This window comes from Zeus faber (assembly GCF_960531495.2).
Source record: "Zeus faber genome assembly, chromosome: 11".
Classification (NCBI taxonomy): Eukaryota; Metazoa; Chordata; class Actinopteri; order Zeiformes; family Zeidae; genus Zeus; species Zeus faber.
This window is the reverse complement of record NC_137205.1, coordinates 32,876,156-32,898,386: the sequence shown is the minus strand read 5'-3', so window position 1 is coordinate 32,898,386 and position 22,231 is coordinate 32,876,156. Positions and strand designations below refer to the sequence as shown.

Below are 22,231 nucleotides of genomic sequence, written 5' to 3'. Positions count from 1 at the left end.
TTTGGTTGAAATACGCGACTCGGCCACAGGCGGCAGCACCGAGCGAGCGGCGTCCGAACGGCCGATGTGAGGATCGTGGACCTGACCCCGGGCGCCGCCCTGTTCCCCGCGGCGCCGGACGGAACCGGATTCATCGTAACATAAAACTTAGGATTTGAACCTTTTGACGGCGCAAACGGCCGCAGTGCGACGAGTTCAGTTCATCCTGCTCAGTCAGCGCCGCCTGCACGTCATGCACCACAAACATACTTTGCATCACGGATGTTTTCTGTCGAGATATTTTGGGTCAAATGTTTTGCGTCCTGTGCTACATCACACTATTGAAGCTTTCGCCCTTTTCACCGAGTCCCTCGGCTGCATTTGAAGGTTCTTTCGTCGTCGGTTCTTTTATACAAACTAGATTTTGGGTCTGGGACAACTCCAGACCCTTGAATCGTTTTAAACATTTGTTTGCTACGATGGGATCTTTCAGAGTCGTGCATCGAAGCGGCAGGAAGTCGGGTTCTGAAAACAGCAAAAACAACAAGGTGGCCTTGAATCAATATTTTCAGACAATATTAGAATTTTAAACAGCATTGTAGAATTATTTTTACTGCATTTTCTAAAATCTTTGTTGTGGCGTAAGGATTTCCAACGACTCAAACCCTTTCATCAATTTTCGGTTCAACCCTCGATTTCTCCCATTTTTTCTGACACTTTGGGAGGTGAAATCTAGACACCCTCACCAGGCCAAGTGGTTCAAGTCAGCGGAGAGGAAGGTGACGCCGCCCGGTGGACGAGTTGAGCGCGAGGCCACGAAGCGTCTTCAAGCATCCAACAACAAGAGCAAATATCTGGTACAACGGTGCTTTTTATTATTAATTACAAACAGTATTTATACTTTTTATTGCACTTTCAAGTTAGTTGAAACGACTGTTGAGATAAAAAGATTCCGTGCAGCGAACAGAGCGAGCGCTGCCTGCAGCGGCCGAGGAGGAAACCAGCACAAATCTGAGTCCGAGGAAACGGGATTCTGATAAAAAACTACAAACACAAGGTTTCACTCCTGCCTTCTTTGGTCCGTGGTCAAACTCCAGACTGAGGTGGGGCAGGGCGGGGCAGGGTGTGGCAGGGTGGGGCAGGGTGGGGTCCGTCCAGATCCACATGAAAATGGTAGAAAAAAGCAGGAACGGCTTCAACAGTTTGATTAAGATGGTGCAGAGAGAGAAGCGTCCTGTCCTCCTCCTGCTCCACCTCCTCCTCCCATTGTGTCCCGTAACTGAACTGTGAGTTTCTCCATCGAGCTCCACCCGTTGGGAGATCCATGGTAGCGGCTCACATTGTAGAGGGTGGGCGGAGGTAAGGTGTGGTTTCAGGAGGGGTGGGGCTGGTGTTGCCACAGTACCAGAGGGGGCGTGACACCTCATCACAGTGTTCAGTAGGTCTCTGAATCGGGGGTTTGGGTGGAGGGCAGGTCGGGGCCGGTGTTTGAAGTGAGCAGAAAGGGGGTTCGGGTGGAGGGCTGTTCCAGGGACCGGGAGAGGGCAGGTGGAGACTGGAGTGCAGCGCAGGTTGGGCGTAGCGCGCTCTCAGACGGGGTGCGAGGGCAGCTCCAGCAGGGCCTGCAGGGGGCGGTGCAGGCGGTGCAGGCTAAGCTCGGTGCCTCCGTCACCTCCACCCTTCCCCCGCTGGCGACGGATGGCGCTGAAGTAGGCGTTCATCTGCTGCATGATGTCACTGAGCTGTGGGGGGGATATCATACAGTCACACACTACATTTCAAATATCTGTGTCTCCACCCCCAGCCTCCACCCAGTCATGGTATCATATAGATTGTGGAGTTAAAGTGGTAATCCCTCAGATTACCTTGTTTAAAAATCCAATATTTGATATTCTATTTACCTGGTACATAATAACAAACAGCCTTTCAATGTATTCAATACAAGGGGTCCATTATCGATACCAATTACAATTTTTCGAGTTCCCATGAAACGCAGCATCAGTTGGTGCTGTCGCTCCTCTTTACATCAGCATTACCTCTAAAACTAGTTACGTTTTCTGAGTTTCCCTTGAAGGCAGCATCAGCTGATGTGATGACACGTGCGTCCTGGTGACACCGTTATTAAATATTATTAATAAATATAAATATGGATCCAACGCTGCAAAGTAACAACACGGTTCCATCAACACTACGACTTTATATTTAGAAAAAGTAAAAAGTATTTTAATGTACTGAAGTCATGTGTTCTCACGGAAACTCTGCCCCAACCCGCACATTTATAATGAAGTGGATGATGATGTCACAAAGCGTCTTCCTCCACCCTCTCCCGCGCTGCTCCACCCGACAGGACGTTGGCTACTTCCGCGGGTTTTTCCCTGATTCCTGCTCTGAATGTGGATCAATTTGGATGAAAGTTGAATCGCGAGGTGTCTGAGACGTCCCGGTTCTAACGACACCTCAACCGTAGCTACAGCGGTTGTTCTGTTCCAGACACTTTCAGCCCGAAAAGTGACGGAGGAGAATAACAATAACAAAGTCATATACAGTTGTTTTTGTTTGGCGGAACCTCTGGAACGAGCCACATGTTCCAAAAGGAATTCTGGAAAAGGTGGCGGCGCTGGAACCTTGGCGGTCTCGAACAGCAGATCGCGATCCCCCGCCGTGATGCGGAAGGTGTTGCCGTCGGCGACGCCGTAGGAGCAGATCTGTCCGTAGGGGAAGCTCTCCAGCGCCTCCTGCTCCCCCTGGCGGTACAGCGACACGCAGGACGCGGCCACGCCCAGCCACAGCTTCTGGGAGAAGCCCCCCATGGAGCTCTGGGAGGAGGGCGAGACGGGTGAGACAGGGGGGGAGACAGGGGGGAGCCATTAAACACTACAACGCCTTGTATTAGGAGGCAGGAGGCAGCCTAGGAGCTAGGAGGCAGCCTAGGAGCTAAGAGGCAGCCTAGGAGCTAGGAGGCAGCCTAGGAGCTAGGAGGCAGCCTAGGAGCTAAGAGGCAGCCTAGGAGCTAGGAGGCAGCCTAGGAGCTAAGAGGCAGCCTAGGAGCTAGGAGGCAGCCTAGGAGCTAGGAGGCAGCCTAGGAGCTAGGAGGCAGCCTAGGAGGCAGGAGGCAGCCTAGGAGGCAGGAGGCAGCCTAGGAGCTAGGAGGCAGCCTAGGAGCTGGGAGGCAGCCTAGGAGCTAGGAGGCAGCCTAGGAGCTAGGAGGCAGCCTAGGAGCTGGGAGGCAGCCTAGGAGCTGGGAGGCAGCCTAGGAGCTGGGAGGCAGCCTAGGAGCTAGGAGGCAGCCTAGGAGCTGGGAGGCAGCCTAGGAGCTAGGAGGCAGCCTAGGAGCTAGGAGGCAGCCTAGGAGCTGGGAGGCAGCCTAGGAGCTGGGAGGCAGCCTAGGAGCTAGGAGGCAGCCTAGGAGCTAGGAGGCAGCCTAGGAGCTAGGAGGCAGCCTAGGAGCTAGGGTTCATGATGTGGAACAGGTTCAGAATCCCTGTTTTGTGACTCACGATGTAGAAGTCGACCTCGTACAGCGTGCTGCCGAAGCCGGACCAGCGGCGGGCGATGGCCAGGTAGGCGGCCATGCTGTCCCTGCGGCTGCAGCCCGCCAGCCCCTTCCAGCGCTCCGTGATGGCGGCCATGACGGCGCCGGCCTCCTCCTTGAGGCGGGCGCGCAGTCGCAGGTCCTGCTCCGCCTTCTGCTTGTGGGCGTGGCTCCACAGCGCCCCCGTCAGGAGGCCGGCGGTGAAGCGCTGCGGCGGGCCGCAACCCTGCGCCGCCGGCTGGCGGGCGGGCGGGGCCGTGGGGGCGGAGCCTGGCACCAGGACCCGGGCCTCCAGCGAGCGGCTGGGGAACAGCTGGTCCAGGGGGGGGCACGGGTAATGCGTGCTGAAGTCTCCCAGCATGCATTGCAGCCTCAGGGCGGCCAGCGCTTGCAGGTCCTCATCACAGGCAGGAAGCTGACCACGCAAAACCATCTCATGGCACTGGGAGACAGACAGGTGGATGTAGGGATGGACAGGCAGACAGGTAAGGACGAAAAGACAGACAGGTGGATGGGGGGGATGGATAGACAGACAGACAGGCAGAAAGAGGAGATACAATCAGTTATGTCCACTCTTCTGTCTTTCACTTCATCACCAACTTGTTTACACGAGTCCAATGAACATGGTGCGGTGGCGCAGTGCTGCCTGCCACGTGGTGCGGTGCGGTGCGGTGCGGTGCGGTGCGGCCCACCACACAATGCGGTGCGGTGCGGTGCGGCCCACCACACAATGCGGTGCGGTGCGGTGCGGCCCACCACACAATGCGGTGCGGTGCGGTGCGGCCCACCACACAATGCGGTGCGGTGCGGTGCGGCCCACCACACAATGCGGTGCGGTGCGGCCCACCACACAATGCGGTGCGGTGCGGCCCACCACACAATGCGGTGTGGTGCGGTGCGGTGCGGTGCGGCCCACCACACAATGCGGTGCGGTGCGGCCCACCACACAATGCGGTGCGGTGCGGCCCACCACACAATGCGGTGCGGTGCGGCCCACCACACAATGCGGTGCGGTGCGGTGCGGCCCACCACACAATGCGGTGCGGTGCGGCCCACCACACAATGCGGTGCGGTGCGGCCCACCACACAATGCGGTGCGGTGCGGCCCACCACACAATGCGGTGCGGTGCGGTGCGGCCCACCACACAATGCGGTGCGGTGCGGCCCACCACACAATGCGGTGCGGTGCGGTGCGGCCCACCACACAATGCGGTGCGGTGCGGTGCGGCCCACCACACAATGCGGTGCAGGCTGCCTCACCTGCTCAAACAGGAAGGTGTACTCGATGCTGTCGGCTGCGATGGCGTCGGCGTCCAGCAGGAGGTAGAGCTTGAAGCAGAGCCTCCAGGGGGCGCTGGACTCTGCCTCCTTACTGGAGAGGCTGCAGAGCAGGGACAGAGGGACACACCAGGAGGCTCAAACCACGGGCCCAGGGGCCGCATGTGGCCGGCCGGTATATTCAATACGGTCAACGACATGTTTCAAATACAGTCAAATCTGACGAATTAACTTAAAAATCTAAAAACCATTCAAATCTCAATCAATCCGAGCAATTTTGCTAAATGTTTTCAGAATATAAAGAAAACAAAATAAAATATTATATTTTAACGTGTCTACTTTAACAGATGTATTATTGGTCAAATAAATACAAATAATTATAAATAAAAATATTTATAATAAAAAGTAAAAATATATAAAATAAAAACAATATGTGAGCTATGTACATGTGTACTGCAGTGCAGTTCACCCAACATAGAAGACGTGTTACTGCTCCACGTTTACTCCGTCACTGCCACGCCCGTTAAAAAAACGTCTTTAACTCCGTCTGATCAGGCTTTGTCCCCGTAAGAGAACGCAACGTCACTTTACTTAATCCAGCGGCTGAACTGACCGATACTTTGAGAGAAATTAATGATTCAAAAACCTTCTTTGAGGAATGATCTGAAACTGAACTTTGGTTGAATATTTACTTATTTACTTTTAAGAAATGCATTTTGCTTGTTGCTTTTTTACTATTATCTGATCTATTTTTATCAACGTAAAGCATGTTGAGTTGTATGTTGTGTATTAAAGGCGCTGTACAAATATAGGTAATTAATATTAATAATAATAAATACAGCTGCAGGCAGCAGTACACGGGGTACAGTTTAGTCGTTTTAGGTATGCATTACAGTTTTCTGGGTTCTGTGAAAGGCAGCACGAGTTACAAATTTCCAAACAGCGTGGACTCATGTTGGACTAATGGAGGTGCACTTCCATCTGCATGTTGCTCTTCAGGCGTTCAGTTGAAACATCCCTGGAGAACGTGTTTTCACAGCTACCATCGTTCCTGGATGACGCAGTGCGGACACAAAAGAAAAGGTGGCTTCCTCCAAAGGTTGTTTGAACTTTCTGCGCTGCCAAAACCTCTTCTGTGACCCATTATAGTTTCTGGGATTTTGTAAAACGCAGCACGAGTTGGTTTTCCCAGTTTCCTTGAGACACAGCCCCGGCTTAAACTGTCTGTCCAGAGCGGTGTCCCACATGACCTTCACGTCCGGACATCCTGTCTGAAAATTATATCGTCTACATATATTTTTGGAACCAAACCGATGCCAGATTTTTGGGCCCAATGCCGATCGCCATTTTGGAGAGTCCAAGCCCGGCCATTACCGATGCTTTGACTGATATTTTGTCAAAAAGTGAAAAATTTTAATCAACAATCAATTTAAAAACTGATATTTTATGACTGTTTCTACATTTGAGAACATTTAACTTAAAACCAAACAAATAAATATAAACACACAAAGAACTTTTTGATAGAATAAAAAATGTTGAAGATGTTAAATTAAAAGTTTTCTATCACTATGTCGTAAATGGGCGTCAGCGCTGCTTTAAGGAAACATGTGACGTCATTTGGAGTCACCTTGCTTTATGGCGTCTGCATGTGGGAGTGAATGTAAACAAACATGGAGGGCGTGGCACTTTGAGGACAGAGAGAAAGAAACACCGTGGTTTACAACTTCCAACTTCTTAACAGCAACTTGTGTTTGATGAGGAAACGTCAAACTGCACCGTGACTACAGCATCCGTCTGTCTGACAACACCTGTCTGTCTGACAACACCTGTCTGTCTGCTCAACATGAGGTGAGGGGGAGCGACCCAAACAAAGAACCTGTTTGTTTACAGATGATGTTTTAGTTCAAGTTCCAGTGAATGGACGTGAACACAAACAAGTCATTCAGTCGTCAAGTCACGAGTCTTTAACTTCCACGTGCGAGTCCAGACGCAGGTCCTTTCTCTACTGTCAACCAAGCTGCAAGTCATCAGGTCATCAAGTCATCAGGTCATCAGGTCATCAAGTCATCAGGTCATCAAGGCATCAAGTCGTCGAAACAGTGACTGGAGTCCCAGTCACGATGACTCCACAGGGAGTCTGCACGTTGGATGGATCCTGAAACTAATGAAATGACGACAGTTTTTCACTCATTTGTGCTGTAAATGTAGTACTACACGGAGCAAACTGGAAGGAGCAGGTTGTAAAACACACCTGTACCTTCTGCTGCAGCTTCACAGACTTTTAGCCCCAAAAACACAGAATAAAAATATGGATAAACGCAGAGCAATAACAGCCTGTGGGCTGGACCCCTAATAATTATATATTATATTATTATTATATAAAATTAAGATTAATACAAATAATACAAATATTAATATATATTAATAATTATTAGTTGTATTATTACTACTATGATTTATTTATTTGTATTACTTTTTATTGTAATTAATACTACGGGGGACCAGGTAGGTAGTGGGTGTTATGTTTTCCTGCTGGTTTCCATGGTAACAGGCAACATCACAAACCTGGTGAGGACATCTGCGATGAGGGCCCCGCCCGCCACTGGGTTTTCCCACAATGCACTCTGCTCGTACAGCGCGAAGGTGTTCCTGCTGTTCTGCAGGCCCAGCTTCTCCTGCAGGCGGCGGACCACCTGAGAACGGACGCCGGTTATCCACTGCCATCGGTGCAACAAAGTACTTTATCAAGTATTCATACCTCGCTGGCCGTGGTGTGGGAGCTGACGTAGATCTGGACCCTTCCCGGTCCGGGTCCCGGGTAGGTGATGGTGCACAGCAGTTCCTGGCGGCTCATCAGCCTCTGGACCTCGTCCCAGGACGGGACCCGCTCCCGGCACCGGGTCTTCTCCAGAGCCTCGGAGATGAAGGAAGCGTAGTTATCCATCTCAGAGTCTGGAGCCTGGCTCTGGACCCTGGGGGGGCGAGACTTTGACTTTAAGGTCCCTGGATTTGCAGTAAGTCTTGTCACAGAAACTTGATGGTGAAGGAACCAAAAAACAACAAAATAAAAACAAAGCACGGGGGGGGGGGTGACCTCCTCCTTCATTGAGAACACTGCTGCTTTGGAGGGTTATGGTCTGTTTCTTTGTGTGTGTGTGTGTGTGTGTGTGTGTGTGTGTGTGTGTGTGTGTGTAGTCCACCCAGGATAAACACAGCAGTTGAAAACAGGGAGTTTATTCAACTGGAGGATGAGAGAAAATATACAAAAAAAATATATATATATATCTAACTCACATATTGTTTATTTTCCTACTAATAAGGAATGTTCCACGCTTCCTCTCCTCCTTCCTGCCTCTTCCTCCTCCTTCTCATCACCAACAGAGTTCAACCCTCTCTCTGGGTGAGTTAGTAGGGTGTGTGTGTGTGTGTGTCCCACCTCTTGAGGTGGAAGCGCAGGTAGGTGTGCACGCTGGCACTGGGCAGGAAGGTGCAGCTGGTGCAGGTGAGCAGCTGCCAGTAGCGCAGGTGAGCGGCGGTGTGCGGCGCGGGTGTGCCGCAGGTCTGCTTGGCGAGCTGCAGGTAGAGCTCGTCGCGCAGCGGCCGCAGCTCCATGCAGGTCTGCAGCACGCCCTGCATGAGGCGCACCGGCTCCCGGGCGCACTCCAGCTGCTGCAGGCACTGGAACACACGCACCGCCTCCTCACGCAGGGAGGAGTAGCGCCGCCCACTGGCGTCTGGGGGGTGGCGGAGGAGAAGGAGCGAGGGAGGAAGAGGGAGAGGGGGAGGGAGAGGTAGGAGGAAGGGAGAGGTAGGAGGAAGTCTTTCACTAAGAATAATACGACAGAAGGCGGGGCGGAGGAGGCAGTTGCCATGGCAACAGGGTCACAACAAGCACATGGCGGTGACTGTTCTCACCTAACGCTACTACGTAGACATGGAAGTGTCAGTGGTGGAGCAGCGTCGGCGGCCCCTGGGGGCCGTGCGGCACTGACTTCAGAGTGACAACAAACCATGTGTTGAAGGAGGAGCGTCAGCATCTCATTTCCAACAGGAATAAACTGACGTGTTCACAGTTTATTTACTATACTATTACTTTACCATTTTTCAAACTAAATTGAAACGCTTTCCCTCCATTTTGGGTCATTAAAAACAACCAACACCACAAGTCCATTCATTCTCAGTTTGTATTTCGACACATTGAACCCGACAGCTTCAGCACTGGTTCCACACCAGTACAATGCTAGTACCACACCAGTACAACACTGGTTCCACACCAGTACAACACTAGTACTAGGGTTAGGCACGACCAGCTGATGGACCAAACAGGAAGCTCCTCCATTTTGTTTTCCGTGAGCAGCGGGACTCACAGCGGTGCTCTGCGGAGCCATAAGGGAAGGGCAGCAGCGGGGCGTAGAGCGGGCCCTGGGTGTAGCGCAGGATGGGGTTGTGTTGGTAGATGTGCTCCACCACCTCCGGGTCAAACTTGTTCTCCTGATGGGAGGGGGGGGGGGGGGAAGAGAGAGAGAGAGAGAGAGAGAGAGAGAGAGAGAGAGAGAGAGAGAGAGGTCAAGTTTTTGACACAAATTCAGTCCAGTAGAGAAATGAAATATTCCACTGAATGTGACTGTTGTTGGTATTTAATGGAAATGTAAAGTGGCTGCATAACTTACAGTAATAATAAGTAATAATCAGTATAATACTCATTTGATAAATTGATTCAGAAATTCATCCGATATGATTTAATCTATTTTTCATCTTTTTTTAATGTCTATCGAGCTGATTAAATGTTTGAATGTGCACGTGTGTGTGTGTGTGTGCGCATGCATTGCGGGGGGTGGGTCATGTGACCTGGGAACCTCCACGACTGAAAGGTGGATTCTAATACTGGTCAAAGAGCTTATCGCTACGTGCACGCTCCCTACGTGCACACGCCGTGCATGTGAATCCTGAATCTCTTGCTCTTGAGCTCCAACAGGAGCATCGGCGCTCACACGACACCAAGACGTTGATCAGTGTTTGTGCAGGAAACAGGAGCCGTCAGAGCTGCTCTGTGTGATCCATCAAACCCAAACTGAGACTTGAATATTCATGAATAAAAATAATGACTCCAAAGCTCGGGAGTTTATGAATTTAGTATTTGAATGACCTGTTTCCGTGTGTTCCATGAAGCCAACCCCATGTTAACATAGACCAAAAGGGATTTTCCTGTTCAAAAGAGTTTCCCAGAACTTCTCTTGTGCAGCTGATGCTCTTTAAATGACAAACCTCGTCATCTACCTGAAATACTGTTGCACCACCAGAGGTTAAAAAGAGGTCGACTAACATTACATTATTACATAACATTGATCAGACGCTTTTATCCAAAGCGACTTACAATTATTCAAACAGCGACGGACGCAGCCATCAGGAGCAATGAGGGGTTAAGTGTCTTGCTCAAGGACACTACAGCATGCTAGCAGGAGGAGCCTGGGATCCAACCAGCAACCTTTAGATCACTAGAAGACTCTACCTCCTGAGCTAACACCATCCCCCCGTGGTTAAACAACAGCAAAGTTCATGAGATGAAGAGAATCTGTGAAAATAAGGAACGAAAACTTAGAAAAGCAGGATGACACTTAAAAACACAAGCAGCCATGACTGCACAAAGCAATACGTCCGGCAAGAAAGGATTCCTCTTCCAGATGATTACAGACATTGCAGGAAACAACAGAATATGATTCACTGCTTGAGCAGCTCCCAACACTCCCTGGTTCTCTGCATTATCACATTGTTCTTCAATAACAAAATAACCTCAATAAGAGCCAGTATCAGTTCTGATGTCATCACAGATGACAGACGAGCCTGTCTGTGACTCCTCCCCCTCAAACCCACCTGCACCGACAGCGTTTGTTCAGCAGGTGTTGGACAGAGTTCAAGTCCTGTCCTGAGATTATAAAAACTTCTGTTCAGACAGGCATCTCCCAGATGCCTTCAAAACACCTGTTGTAAAACCCTTCCTAAAGAAAGACAACCTGCATCGTCAGCACTGACCACTGAGTACTGTCCACCATGCAGGTGTAGAACATCCACAACCCTCCATACATGAGTAAGATACTTGGAAAGATAATAAAATAAATACACAAATAAATGACTTCCTTCAAGAAAACAACGTCCTACAGGAATTTCAATCAGGGTTTAGAAGGTAGCACAGAGCACTGACACTGCTCCGACCAAAACAATCACAACTCAGACTCAACTCTGACGTCATCTCAGACCTCAGCGCCGCATAGGAGTCCTCACGTGGGTCTGTCTTTGTCAAACTGCTCAGGAACGTCCCAGGAGAAGGTTCACGTCAGGCTGTGACATCATCTGCTCTGGAACGTCCCAGGAGAAGGTTCACATCAGGCTGTGACATCATCTGCTCTGGAACGTCCCAGGAGAAGGTTCACGTCAGGCTGTGACATCATCTGCTCTGGAACGTCCCAGGAGAAGGTTCACGTCAGGCTGTGACATCATCTGCTCTGGAACATCCCAGGAGAAGGTTCACGTCAGGCTGTGACATCATCTGCTCTGGAACGTCCCAGGAGAAGGTTCACATCAGGCTGTGACATCATCTGCTCTGGAACGTCCCAGGAGAAGGTTCACGTCAGGCTGTGACATCATCTGCTCTGGAACGTCCCAGGAGAAGGTTCACGTCAGGCTGTGACATCATCTGCTATGGAATGTCCCAGGAGAAGGTTCACATCAGGCTGTGACATCATCTGCTCTGGAACATCCCAGGAGAAGGTTCACGTCAGGCTGTGACATCATCTGCTCAGGAGCTGCTCTGTCCGTTCTTCTTCTCACTCTCCGTGGTGACATCATCAGAGAGCACAACAGATGTTTCGATAGAAACGCAACCGTACGCAACCGTACGCTGTACGCTGCTATAAACTCCATGACACCTGTCTTTTGGCAATGAATAAATGGTTGAGAAATAATTTCTTGACATTAAACAAAGAAAAAACCCTGAAATCTACGACAGCAGTCGGCCCTAAAATAAAAAGAGAAATGCTTCATGTTTAATAATCTGGGGAAATGATTAAATCTGAGGTTACAGGTTTTGGGGTTGATTCAGAACTAAGCTTCAAGTGCCACATCACCAAGGTGATGAAAACATTATATTATCACAACCTTAGAAACAGATAAATGACAACCATGCTGAAAAACTGATTCATGCCTTTATTTCAGGCGACTCTTACTGTTACTGTAATGTACTTCTTACCTGCTTTTCCAATGAACCAGCAGGAGACTCAGGCTGATGGAAAACTCTGCAGCTCAGAGACGCAGAACAAGAGTCAAGCTGCTCTGCTTCAACCCTGCCAGGCAACACTGTGCTCATCTGCTGCTTTACTGGAGAAGACCAGGAGGCCGCCCCACAGCTGTAGGCAAGTACTACTACTACTACTACTACTACTACCACTGTAGATGTCAAGAAGATACCACTACTGTAGATGTCAAGAAGATACTACTACTGTAGATGTCAAGAAAATACTACTACTACTACTACTACCACTGTAGATGTCAATAAGATACTACTACTACCACTACTGTGGATGTCAAGAAGATACTACTACTACTACCACTGTAGATGTCAAGAAGATACTACTACTGTAGATGTCAAGAAGATACTACTACTACTACTACTACCACTGTAGATGTCAAGAATATACTACTACTGCCGATGTCAAGAAGATACTACCACTGTAGATGTCAAGAAGATACTACCACTGTAGATGTCAAGAAGATACTACTACTACTACTACTACTACCACTGTAGATGTCAAGAAGATACTACTACTGTAGATGTCAAGAAGATACTACTACTACTACTACTACCACTGTAGATGTCAAGAATATACTACTACTGCCGATGTCAAGAAGATACTACCACTGTAGATGTCAAGAAGATACTACCACTGTAGATGTCAAGAAGATACTACTACTACTACTACTACTACTACTACTACTACTACTACTACTACTACTACTACTACTACTACTACTACTACCACTGTAGATGTCAAGAAGATACTACTACTGCCGATGTCAAGAAGATACTACCTCTGTAGATGTCAAGAAGATCCTACCATTACATTACATTTCATTGATCAGACGCTTTTATCCAAAGCGACTTACAATCGTTCAAACAGCGACGGACGCAGCCATCAGGAGCAATGAGGGGTTAAGTGTCTTGCTCAAGGACACTACAGCATGCTAGCAGGAGGAGCCTGGGATCCAACCAGCAACCTTTAGATCACTAGACCACCAGCTCTACCTCCTGAGCTACCATCCCCCCCTACTACCACTGTAGATGTCAAGAAGATAATACTACTGTAGATGTCAAGAAGATACCACTACTGTAGATGTCAAGAACATACTACTACTACTACTACTACCACTACTGTAGATGTCAAGAAGATACTACTACTGTAGATGTCAAGAAGATACTACTACTACCACTACTGTAGATGTCAAGAAATTACTACTACTACTACTACTACTACTACTACTACTACTACTACTACTACTACTACCACTGTAGATGTCAAGAAGATACCACTACTGTAGATGTCAAGAACATACTACTACTACTACTACTACCACTACTGTAGATGTCAAGAAGATACCACTACTGTAGATGTCAAGAACATACTACTACTACTACCACTACTGTAGATGTCAAGAAGATACTACTACTGTAGATGTCAAGAAGATACTACTACTACCACTACTGTAGATGTCAAGAAATTACTACTACTACTACTACTACTACTACTACTACTACTACTACTACCACTGTAGATGGCAAGAAGATGCTACTACTGTAGATGTCAAGAAGATACTACTATTGTAGATGTCAAGAAGATACTACTACTACTACCACTACTGTAAATGTCAAGAAGATACTACTACTACTACCACTACTGTAGATGTCAAGAAGATACTACTATTGTAGATGTCAAGAAGATACTACTACTACTACCACTACTGTAAATGTCAAGAAGATACTACTACTACTACCACTACTGTAGATGTCAAGAAGATACTACTATTGTAGATGTCAAGAAGATACTACTACTACTACCACTACTGTAAATGTCAAGAAGATACTACTACTACTACCACTACTGTAGATGTCAAGAAGATACTACTACTACTACTACTACTGTAGATGTCAAGAAGATACTACTACTGTAGATGTCAAGAAATTACTACTACTACTACTACCACTGTAGATGTCAAGAAGATACTACTATTGTAGATGTCAAGAAAATACTACTACTACCACTACTGTAAATGTCAAGAAGATACTAATACTACTACCACCACTACTGTAGATGTCAAGAAGATACTACTACTACTACTGTACATGTCAAGAAGATACTACTACTGCAGATGTCAAGAAGATACTACTACTACCACTACTGTAGATGTCAAGAAGATACTACTACTAGTACCACTACTGTAGATGTCAAGAACATACTACTACTACTACCACTACTGTAGATGTCAAGAAGATACTACTACTGTAGATGTCAAGAAGATACTACCACTGTAGAAGTCAAGAAAATACTACTACTACTACTACCACCACTACTGTAGATGTCAAGAAGATACTACTACTACCACCACTACTGTAGATGTCAAGAAAATACTACTACCACTACTGTAGATGTCAAGAAGATACTACTACTACTACTACTGTAGATGTCAAGAAAATACTACTACTACTACTACTACTACTACTGTAGATGTCAATGTCCCTCCCCCTCTCTCCTCTCTGGGGTAAAGTTGACACATTCCTCTGTGTCGTTGTGTGCTGGCCGGCACATGCAGAACTGAACCTGGTAAAGAGCTACAGACAGGGCTACAGACAGGGCTACAGGTAGCTACAGACAGGGCTACAGGTAGCTACAGACAGGGCTACAGGTAGCTACAGACAGGGCTACAGGTAGCTACAGACAGGGCTACAGGTAGCTACAGACAGGGCTACAGACAACACGCTCTACCTCCTGCCACTTAAAGCAGTGAACCAGTCTGTCACAGTTGAACTGGTCCTACTGGTTCACACACACACACACACACACCAAACAGTGTCCATGTGGAAGCTCATCTCCAGCTTGCGCGCTCTTATTGTGGAGGTGCTTCTCTTTGGTGGCAGATGAGGATGTCATGGCTTCGCAGAGAGAAACTTTGGGCTCAGAGCCGTTTCCATGGTTACAGGTTGGGTGGGGGGTGGGGGGTACATTGACTGTTTTTGGCAAACCCCATCCCCCCCGTTTGTGTGTGTGATTTCCTGTGAGTGTGTGTGCCCACCTGGATGTCCCTCAGCAGCAGCTGGGTGGGGGTCTCCACCTCAGGTTTGGAGTCAATGACCTTCTGCAGTGCACACGCCCAGTGCACGGCCTCGTTGAAGTGTTTGGTGCTGAGGCGGAGGCGGTGCTGCCGGCCGAACACAGAGAGGCTCCAGTAGCCTGGAGACACAAACATTGACATTAAAAACAAACAGTGTCACAACCACACCTGAGGCCTGAATGTACCGGCTTCTAGCTACAAGATGGCCGCCCCACGTGTCCTGCGCTGGTTGCGCACGTGCTCAGAAATCAACGCAACGTGTCCGCAAGATGCAATTCAACACGCGGCCAGCGGGGGCAGCGTTCAGGTCTGCAGAAGGCTCCGCCACAACGGAGGAAAGCTTTTCAGAGGAACTTGTACAGCTTGTGTGCAATTTCTCCCATTTACAGCAATACATATTCCTGCCGGGGTAGCGTGAGATCACGATCATTTGACAAGTCTGCATAGAAACCTGCAAAAACATATGCAAACACGTCGGAGATGGAGGGAGACGCTGGAGAAACAGAGTGGGATGCCAGTCGCTCTCACATCTCTTCTTCTCAACAGGATATTCTGGAGTCAGCCCTCGTCTGCCCCCTGCTGGATATACTTTGGAATCCTCCAGGCGCTAAATAGACAAACAATGACGCACGCCGCAGCCACTGGTTAACATCAAGTACATATATCGTATATAGTATAGTGTGTGTATATATATATATATATATATATATATATATATATATATATATATATATATATATATATATATATATATATATATATATATATATATACACACATACACACACACACACACACACACACACACACACACACACACACACACAGTATATACAAGTGTATTGAGGGTGTGTACTACTGGGGCTGGACGTGTCATGGTAATCCTATCCATCGTGCTGGATGCCATCACTATTTATATGTCTATTTACTTATACCGTTTTCACACCAAAATTAGCGTGTATATGCAGGTTTCTTGAACGTGGGTAAACCCGCTAAGAAAAGGCGATTGACTCTTTTCCCGTTGCCAGTAGACAAGTATGCCTTTCTGTTTTTACTGGTGTGTCACTTTCGACATCATGAACACGCAGAAAAAGGGGCGTCTCATGTTTCCAGTGTGAAAGAAAAAACAATGGAAGCAGGATGGAGTACCCACGCCCGCATGGCAGCGTGCTGCCCCGCCCGCCCCTTTACACACTCCTCCGGTTCAGAGGCGACTTGGGGCGGTGCTGGAGTGGCTCGGGGGCAGGCGGGGGGTCGGGGGGTTCTCGTCCCCGCACTCAAAACATTTCATGAGCCCTGAATGCAGGAAAAAAATGAATATCTTCTGATTTTTATTTTGGATTCAAAACGGGATATGAAACGATGGAACATGATACATGGATATTTCAGTCTGTTTACGCACCAACATCCAGAACCTCCACCCGTCAGAACTTTGCACCAGAAAACAGGCAAAACATTTGGTGTACCCGGGTGTCATGTTTCCATCACTGCGATCGCAGCTGGAGCCGAAAAATACCCTTGACTACAGAGGCATTTGTCCCGGGAATTAATGCTGATTGTAACCTTTCCCACTAAAGACAAAAGCTGAATATTTGCAGGTGTTTTTGTGCAGTGGTAAAGGAGCTTCACCTGCTGAGGTTTAAATCACACTCTCTTTAGGAGTCTGACGTGTTCTATAATGATATGTATATAGAGCCAGTACCTCCATGTTATATATAGTCTAATGTCTTGTATTTTTCTATGTTGCACCCTGGTCTGTGAGCAGTCACTTTTCATTCAGTTGCGTATGCAAGGAATTGTATCAAATGAATGACAATAAAATGAATCAGAATTGGAATAAACAGAAACAACAACAATATAAATATAAACAACAACAACAAGGTCAGGTGGAGGGTCTTTCCACGTACAGCACCGCCCTCTCACCAGTCTCCTTGTAGCGCTGCTTGTGTGTGTGTGTGTGTGCACGCTGCTCACCAGTCTCCTTGTAGCGCTGCTTGTGTGTGTGTGTGTGTGTGTGTGCACGCTGCTCACCAGTCTCCTTGTAGCGCTGCTTGTGTGTGTGTGTGTGTGTGTGTGTGCACGCTGCTCACCAGTCTCCTTGTAGCGCTGCTTGTGTGTGTGTGTGTGTGTGTGTGCACGCTGCTCACCAGTCTCCTTGTAGCGCTGCTTGTGTGTGTGTGTGTGTGTGTGTGTGTGTGTGTGTGTGTGCACGCTGCTCACCAGTCTCCTTGTAGCGCTGCTTGTGTGTGTGTGTGTGTGTGTGTGTGTGCACGCTGCTCACCAGTCTCCTTGTAGCGCTGCTTGTGTGTGTGTGTGTGTGTGTGTGTGTGCACGCTGCTCACCAGTCTCCTTGTAGCGCTGCTTGTCGGGCCACAGCACGCAGCAGAGGCTGGTGAGCACCAGCGCCCCCTGCCGGCCGGAGGCTCGGTCCGGCCCACTGTAGTAGTCCAGGGAGTCCGGACCCAGAACGAACCAGTAGCGGCGGTGGCGGACCCAGCCACCGCTCACCTCCTTCAGCAGCCAGCCTGAAAACCAAAAATGACAGAATAATAATGATGTTATTATTTGAAAATTATTAGGAGTATTTCTAATCATAACGACTGTATGCAAGACCAACATTTCAAGAGGAATGATGATTGAAAATCATTCGCTGAGGAAAGATCATGACCCTTCAAGGTCTATATTTAAATATGAAGTTATTATTATTATAATTATTATTACAATAATAAAAATTATAATAATAATAAATCCATTCGCCATCCAATCCAACGCGCCTTGAAGCAACAAAACCTGTCGTTTTTCCAGGAAGTTTCTGGAAAGTTGTCGGCCTGTTGCTGCCACACAGTCAGGACTGAGATGAAACACGGTGCAGTCGCTCCATGATGTCGCTGCAGCGTGCACGGGTGACGGAGGAAACCGGGGTTAAATAGACAGCGTTAAACATAATCACCAGGAGGAGGAGGTTGAAAGGTTAAAAATACAAACACTTAACAGCACGACATTAAAGGCTGCATAGCCCGAGTCACTGCCACTTTGGAGGTGAAAAGAGAGAGAAAGAGGGAGAGAGGGAGAGAGAGAAGGGCGGAGAGAAGGACGGAGAGAAGGACGGAGAGAAGGACGGAGAGAAGGACGGAGAGAAGGAGGGAGAGAAGGACGGAGAGAAGGAGGGAGAGAAGGACGGAGAGAAGGAGGGAGAGAAGGACGGAGAGAAGGACGGAGAGAAGGACGGAGAGAAGGAGGGAGAGAAGGAGGGAGAGAAGGACAGAGAGAAGGAGGGAGAGAAGGAGGGAGAGAAGGACGGAGAGAAGGAGGGAGAGAAGGACAGAGAGAAGGGGGGAGAGAAGGATGGAGAGAAGGAGGGAGAGAAGGAGGGAGAGAAGGACGGAGAGAAGGAGGGAGAGAAGGACGGAGAGAAGGACGGAGAGAAGGACGGAGAGAAGGAGGGAGAGAAGGAGGGAGAGAAGGACGGAGAGAAGGAGGGAGAGAAGGACAGAGAGAAGGGGGGAGAGAAGGATGGAGAGAAGGAGGGAGAGAAGGAGGGAGAGAAGGAGGGAGAGAAGGACGGAGAGAAGGGGGGAGAGAAGGACGGAGAGAAGGACGGAGAGAAGGACGGAGAGAAGGGCGGAGAGAAGGGGGGAGAGAAGGACGGAGAGAAGGAGGGAGAGAAGGACGGAGAGAAGGGGGGAGAGAAGGACGGAGAGAAGGACGGAGAGAAGGGCGGAGAGAAGGAATTTGTCTTTAACACTCAGGAGGGAAATGCCCCCGACCCCCCTGAGCTGCAGAACACATGTGAACGTCGAACCCCAAACAAAGTGACATTGGAGTTGAGGCTTCAAGTTGGAGACAAAAGTGAAACAGGAAAAGGAAAATAAGAGAAGAAAACAAAAACTAAATGTGACAGAAGAATGAAATGCTCCAGTTTGGGACTGATGCAGAATATAATGCAACAAAGACCAAAACATGACACAGTCATTCTTAGATAACTCACAAGTTATACGTCATACTGCAGCTGCTGCCAAAGTATCTACACACCCAGGTCTTCACACACCCAGGTCTACACACACACAGGTCTACACACCCAGGTCTACACACACACACACAGGTCTACACACACAGGTCTACACACACAGGTCTACACACACACACAGGTCTACACACACCCAGGTCTACACACACACAGGTCTACACACACACACAGGTCTACACACACACAGGTCTACACACCCAGGTCTACACACTCAGGTCTACACACACACACACAGGTCTACACACACACAGGTCTACACACACCCAGGTCTACACACACAGGTCTACACACACCCAGGTCTACACACACACACAGGTCTACACACCCAGATCTACACACACACACAGGTCTACACACCCAGGTCTACACACTCAGGTCTACACACTCAGGTCTACACACTCAGGTCTACACACTCAGGTCTACACACACACACACAGGTCTACACACCCAGGTCTACACACACACAGGTCTACACACCCAGGTCTACACACACACAGGTCTACACACCCAGGTCTACACACCCAGGTCTACACACACACAGGTCTACACACCCAGGTCTACACACCCAGGTCTACACACACACACACACACACACAGGTCTACACACACACACAGGTCTACACACACACACACACACCCAGGTCTACACACACACACAGGTCTACACACCGTTTAGTCTTAATATCTTCTATAAGGAACTTTAAGAAGCACAAGCCACACTCCCATTAGAAGAAGCAAACTCAAACACGAGTTCCTAAAGTGGAAAACAATGTAATGACTCAGTTTTTCTGTTGAGAAGTTTCTTCTTTTCCATTGACTTCCATTAAGTGATGTTTTCTGGAGCAGCTCTAGTGGCCATAAGCTGAACTGCAGTTTAAAGCACCGAGGCGTTGGCTTCAACACCTGGCCATAATGGTTGCCACAGAGTTGTGGTGAAGGGTCAGAGGTTAAGCAGAGGGCTGATGGGAAAGTGGGAGGGAACATCCTTCTGGTGCCAGAGAACCAGGCCGGGCGGCCTACGCAGTGACGACAAGCCAGCGTCATCACTTCCTGTGCGGTGAGAAATCTGCCCACCACCTGCCAGCCGGGCTCATTAACCCCTCGCCTCCCACACTCTTTACTTTCATCTGTCTCTCCTTCCTCTCTCTCTCCTCAGAGGCCTCTCTCTTCCTCGCCGGCACAAGCTTCCCTTTGCCCCCATTTCTCCAAAATGAACCCTTTGAAGTCCTATGAATACCTCCATAAGCGTTCATGATCAGACAAAAGAAAGATCCACAACATTATCTTTTACATACATTCTACGTGAATATTGATTGTTTGTTATATTTTGCAGAAATGGATCAAAACGTTCTCAGATTCTATCAGTGAATTGTATTTCTGTACATTGAATCTGACACCTTTTGATTCCCGCTGATCATTTATTTAACTGTAAATAAAGCCTAGAACTCAAGGTCAAGGAAAACGTGTAGAAAGTATTTCACATGTAACTGGACCTGTCAGAGATTTTTATCAGCGGTGGAAAGTTCCAGGATCAGAAAGTAAAAGTCCTGTTTCCATATTTTTGCCCCCTCCATGTACTGCTCAGTTGGACATCTGGTTTGTGCTGATTAGCAAATCCACATGGTTGACTCAAAATCCAGGAGTGGAATTTTACTTTCTGAACCCGGGTTTTCCTCCTCTGGATTTTATCATATACATTTGAGGAGAGATTCTGGCTGTGTGTAAAACTTTGTGTTGCCTGAAATGTAACCATAACTCTGATCAACTGTCACAAAAAACACCAGAAAAAAAGCTTTTGAAAGACTGAGTTTGGATGGATTTAGTAGATCTGTGTGGTAAACTCTTTACTGCAGAAGGTCTTGAATTGATAAAATGATAAATCAGACTTCTAGCTGAGTTTGCACTCAATAACAATGATTCCACGCCTCAGGGGGTTAAGACCCAAGACTCCAGAGGGTTAAGAACCGATTTAATGGTGAAAGAAACACCTCTACTGTACTTCCTGTCCCAGAACACTTGCATGATGTACGTGAAGAGGCAGGTTGGAGCCTACAATGAACCACCATGATTCACCATAGACCCCCATGAACGCCCACGAACCACCATGATCCACCATGGACCCACCACTACCACCATCACGAACCACCATGACCCACCATGAACAACCATGAACCACCACAGACCCCCCCTGACACCCACGATTGACAACAAACCCCATGAACCTCCACCATGAACCACCACAAACCACCACTAACCATCACTAACCACCATGACCCACCACAAACCACCGTGAACCACCATGACCCACCACCACGAACCACCACCACAAACCACCACTAACCACTTCTACGAACCACCATGACCCACCATGAACCACCACCATCCATCACGAACCACCTCCACAAACCACCACTAACCACTTCTACGAACCACCATGAACCACCATGAACCACCATGGACCACCATGGACCACCATCACCCATCACGAACCACCTCCACAACCCACCACCAACCACCACCAACCACCACTAACCACCATGAACCACTATGAACAACTATGACCCACCATGACCCACCATGAACCACCATGAACCACCACCACCCATTACGAACCACCTCCACAACCCACCACCAACCACCACTAACCACCATGAACCACTATCAACAACTATGACCCACCATGAACCACCATGACCCTCCACGAACCCCCATGAACCACCATGAACCACCACAAACCACCATGGACCCCCATAAACCCCCATGAACCAAGACCCACCACATCAGAGCGAAGCAGTGGCTGGCCCTGTGGGATCTACCTGGACACCGCTGTCTCCACCAGGGGGCGTCCCACAACTCCTGTTTCTCAGCGTGTTTGATGTCGGAACGATAACGGAGGATAGAAATGGAAAGAGGGGGGGTGGGGGCGGCAGACCTTCCCTGGCCCTCCATCTGGATCCCATCTCCCTGTGCTAATGTCCCCCTGGGGGCCGTGGCTCACCCTTAATTTGTTTCATTTGTGACCCCTGACTTGGACCCAA

At 48.5% G+C, this 22,231-nt stretch overlaps 1 protein-coding gene across 2 annotated transcripts in view; it reads right to left on the bottom strand.

Annotated features, from left to right (window-relative positions):
• Positions 1-840: 840 nt before the first annotated feature.
• Positions 841-22,231, bottom strand: part of plekhh3 (pleckstrin homology, MyTH4 and FERM domain containing H3) — a 37,523-nt gene continuing 16,132 nt past the window's right edge. The window contains exons 4-13 of one of the 2 annotated variants that reach the window (XM_080009337.1): positions 17,509-17,691; positions 15,128-15,285; positions 9,157-9,280; positions 8,226-8,523; positions 7,548-7,761; positions 7,355-7,482; positions 4,772-4,892; positions 3,477-3,953; positions 2,604-2,795; positions 841-1,721 (exon numbers count right to left, since the gene is read on the bottom strand). In XM_080009337.1, the coding sequence (XP_079865463.1) occupies positions 1,569-1,721; positions 2,604-2,795; positions 3,477-3,953; positions 4,772-4,892; positions 7,355-7,482; positions 7,548-7,761; positions 8,226-8,523; positions 9,157-9,280; positions 15,128-15,285; positions 17,509-17,691 (2,048 nt within the window). In that variant the 3' untranslated portion in view covers positions 841-1,568. Of the gene's footprint in view, positions 1,722-2,253; positions 2,796-3,476; positions 3,954-4,771; positions 4,893-7,354; positions 7,483-7,547; positions 7,762-8,225; positions 8,524-9,156; positions 9,281-15,127; positions 15,286-17,508; positions 17,692-22,231 lie in introns of both variants that reach the window. The other variant, XM_080009336.1, reaches the window with a different exon arrangement.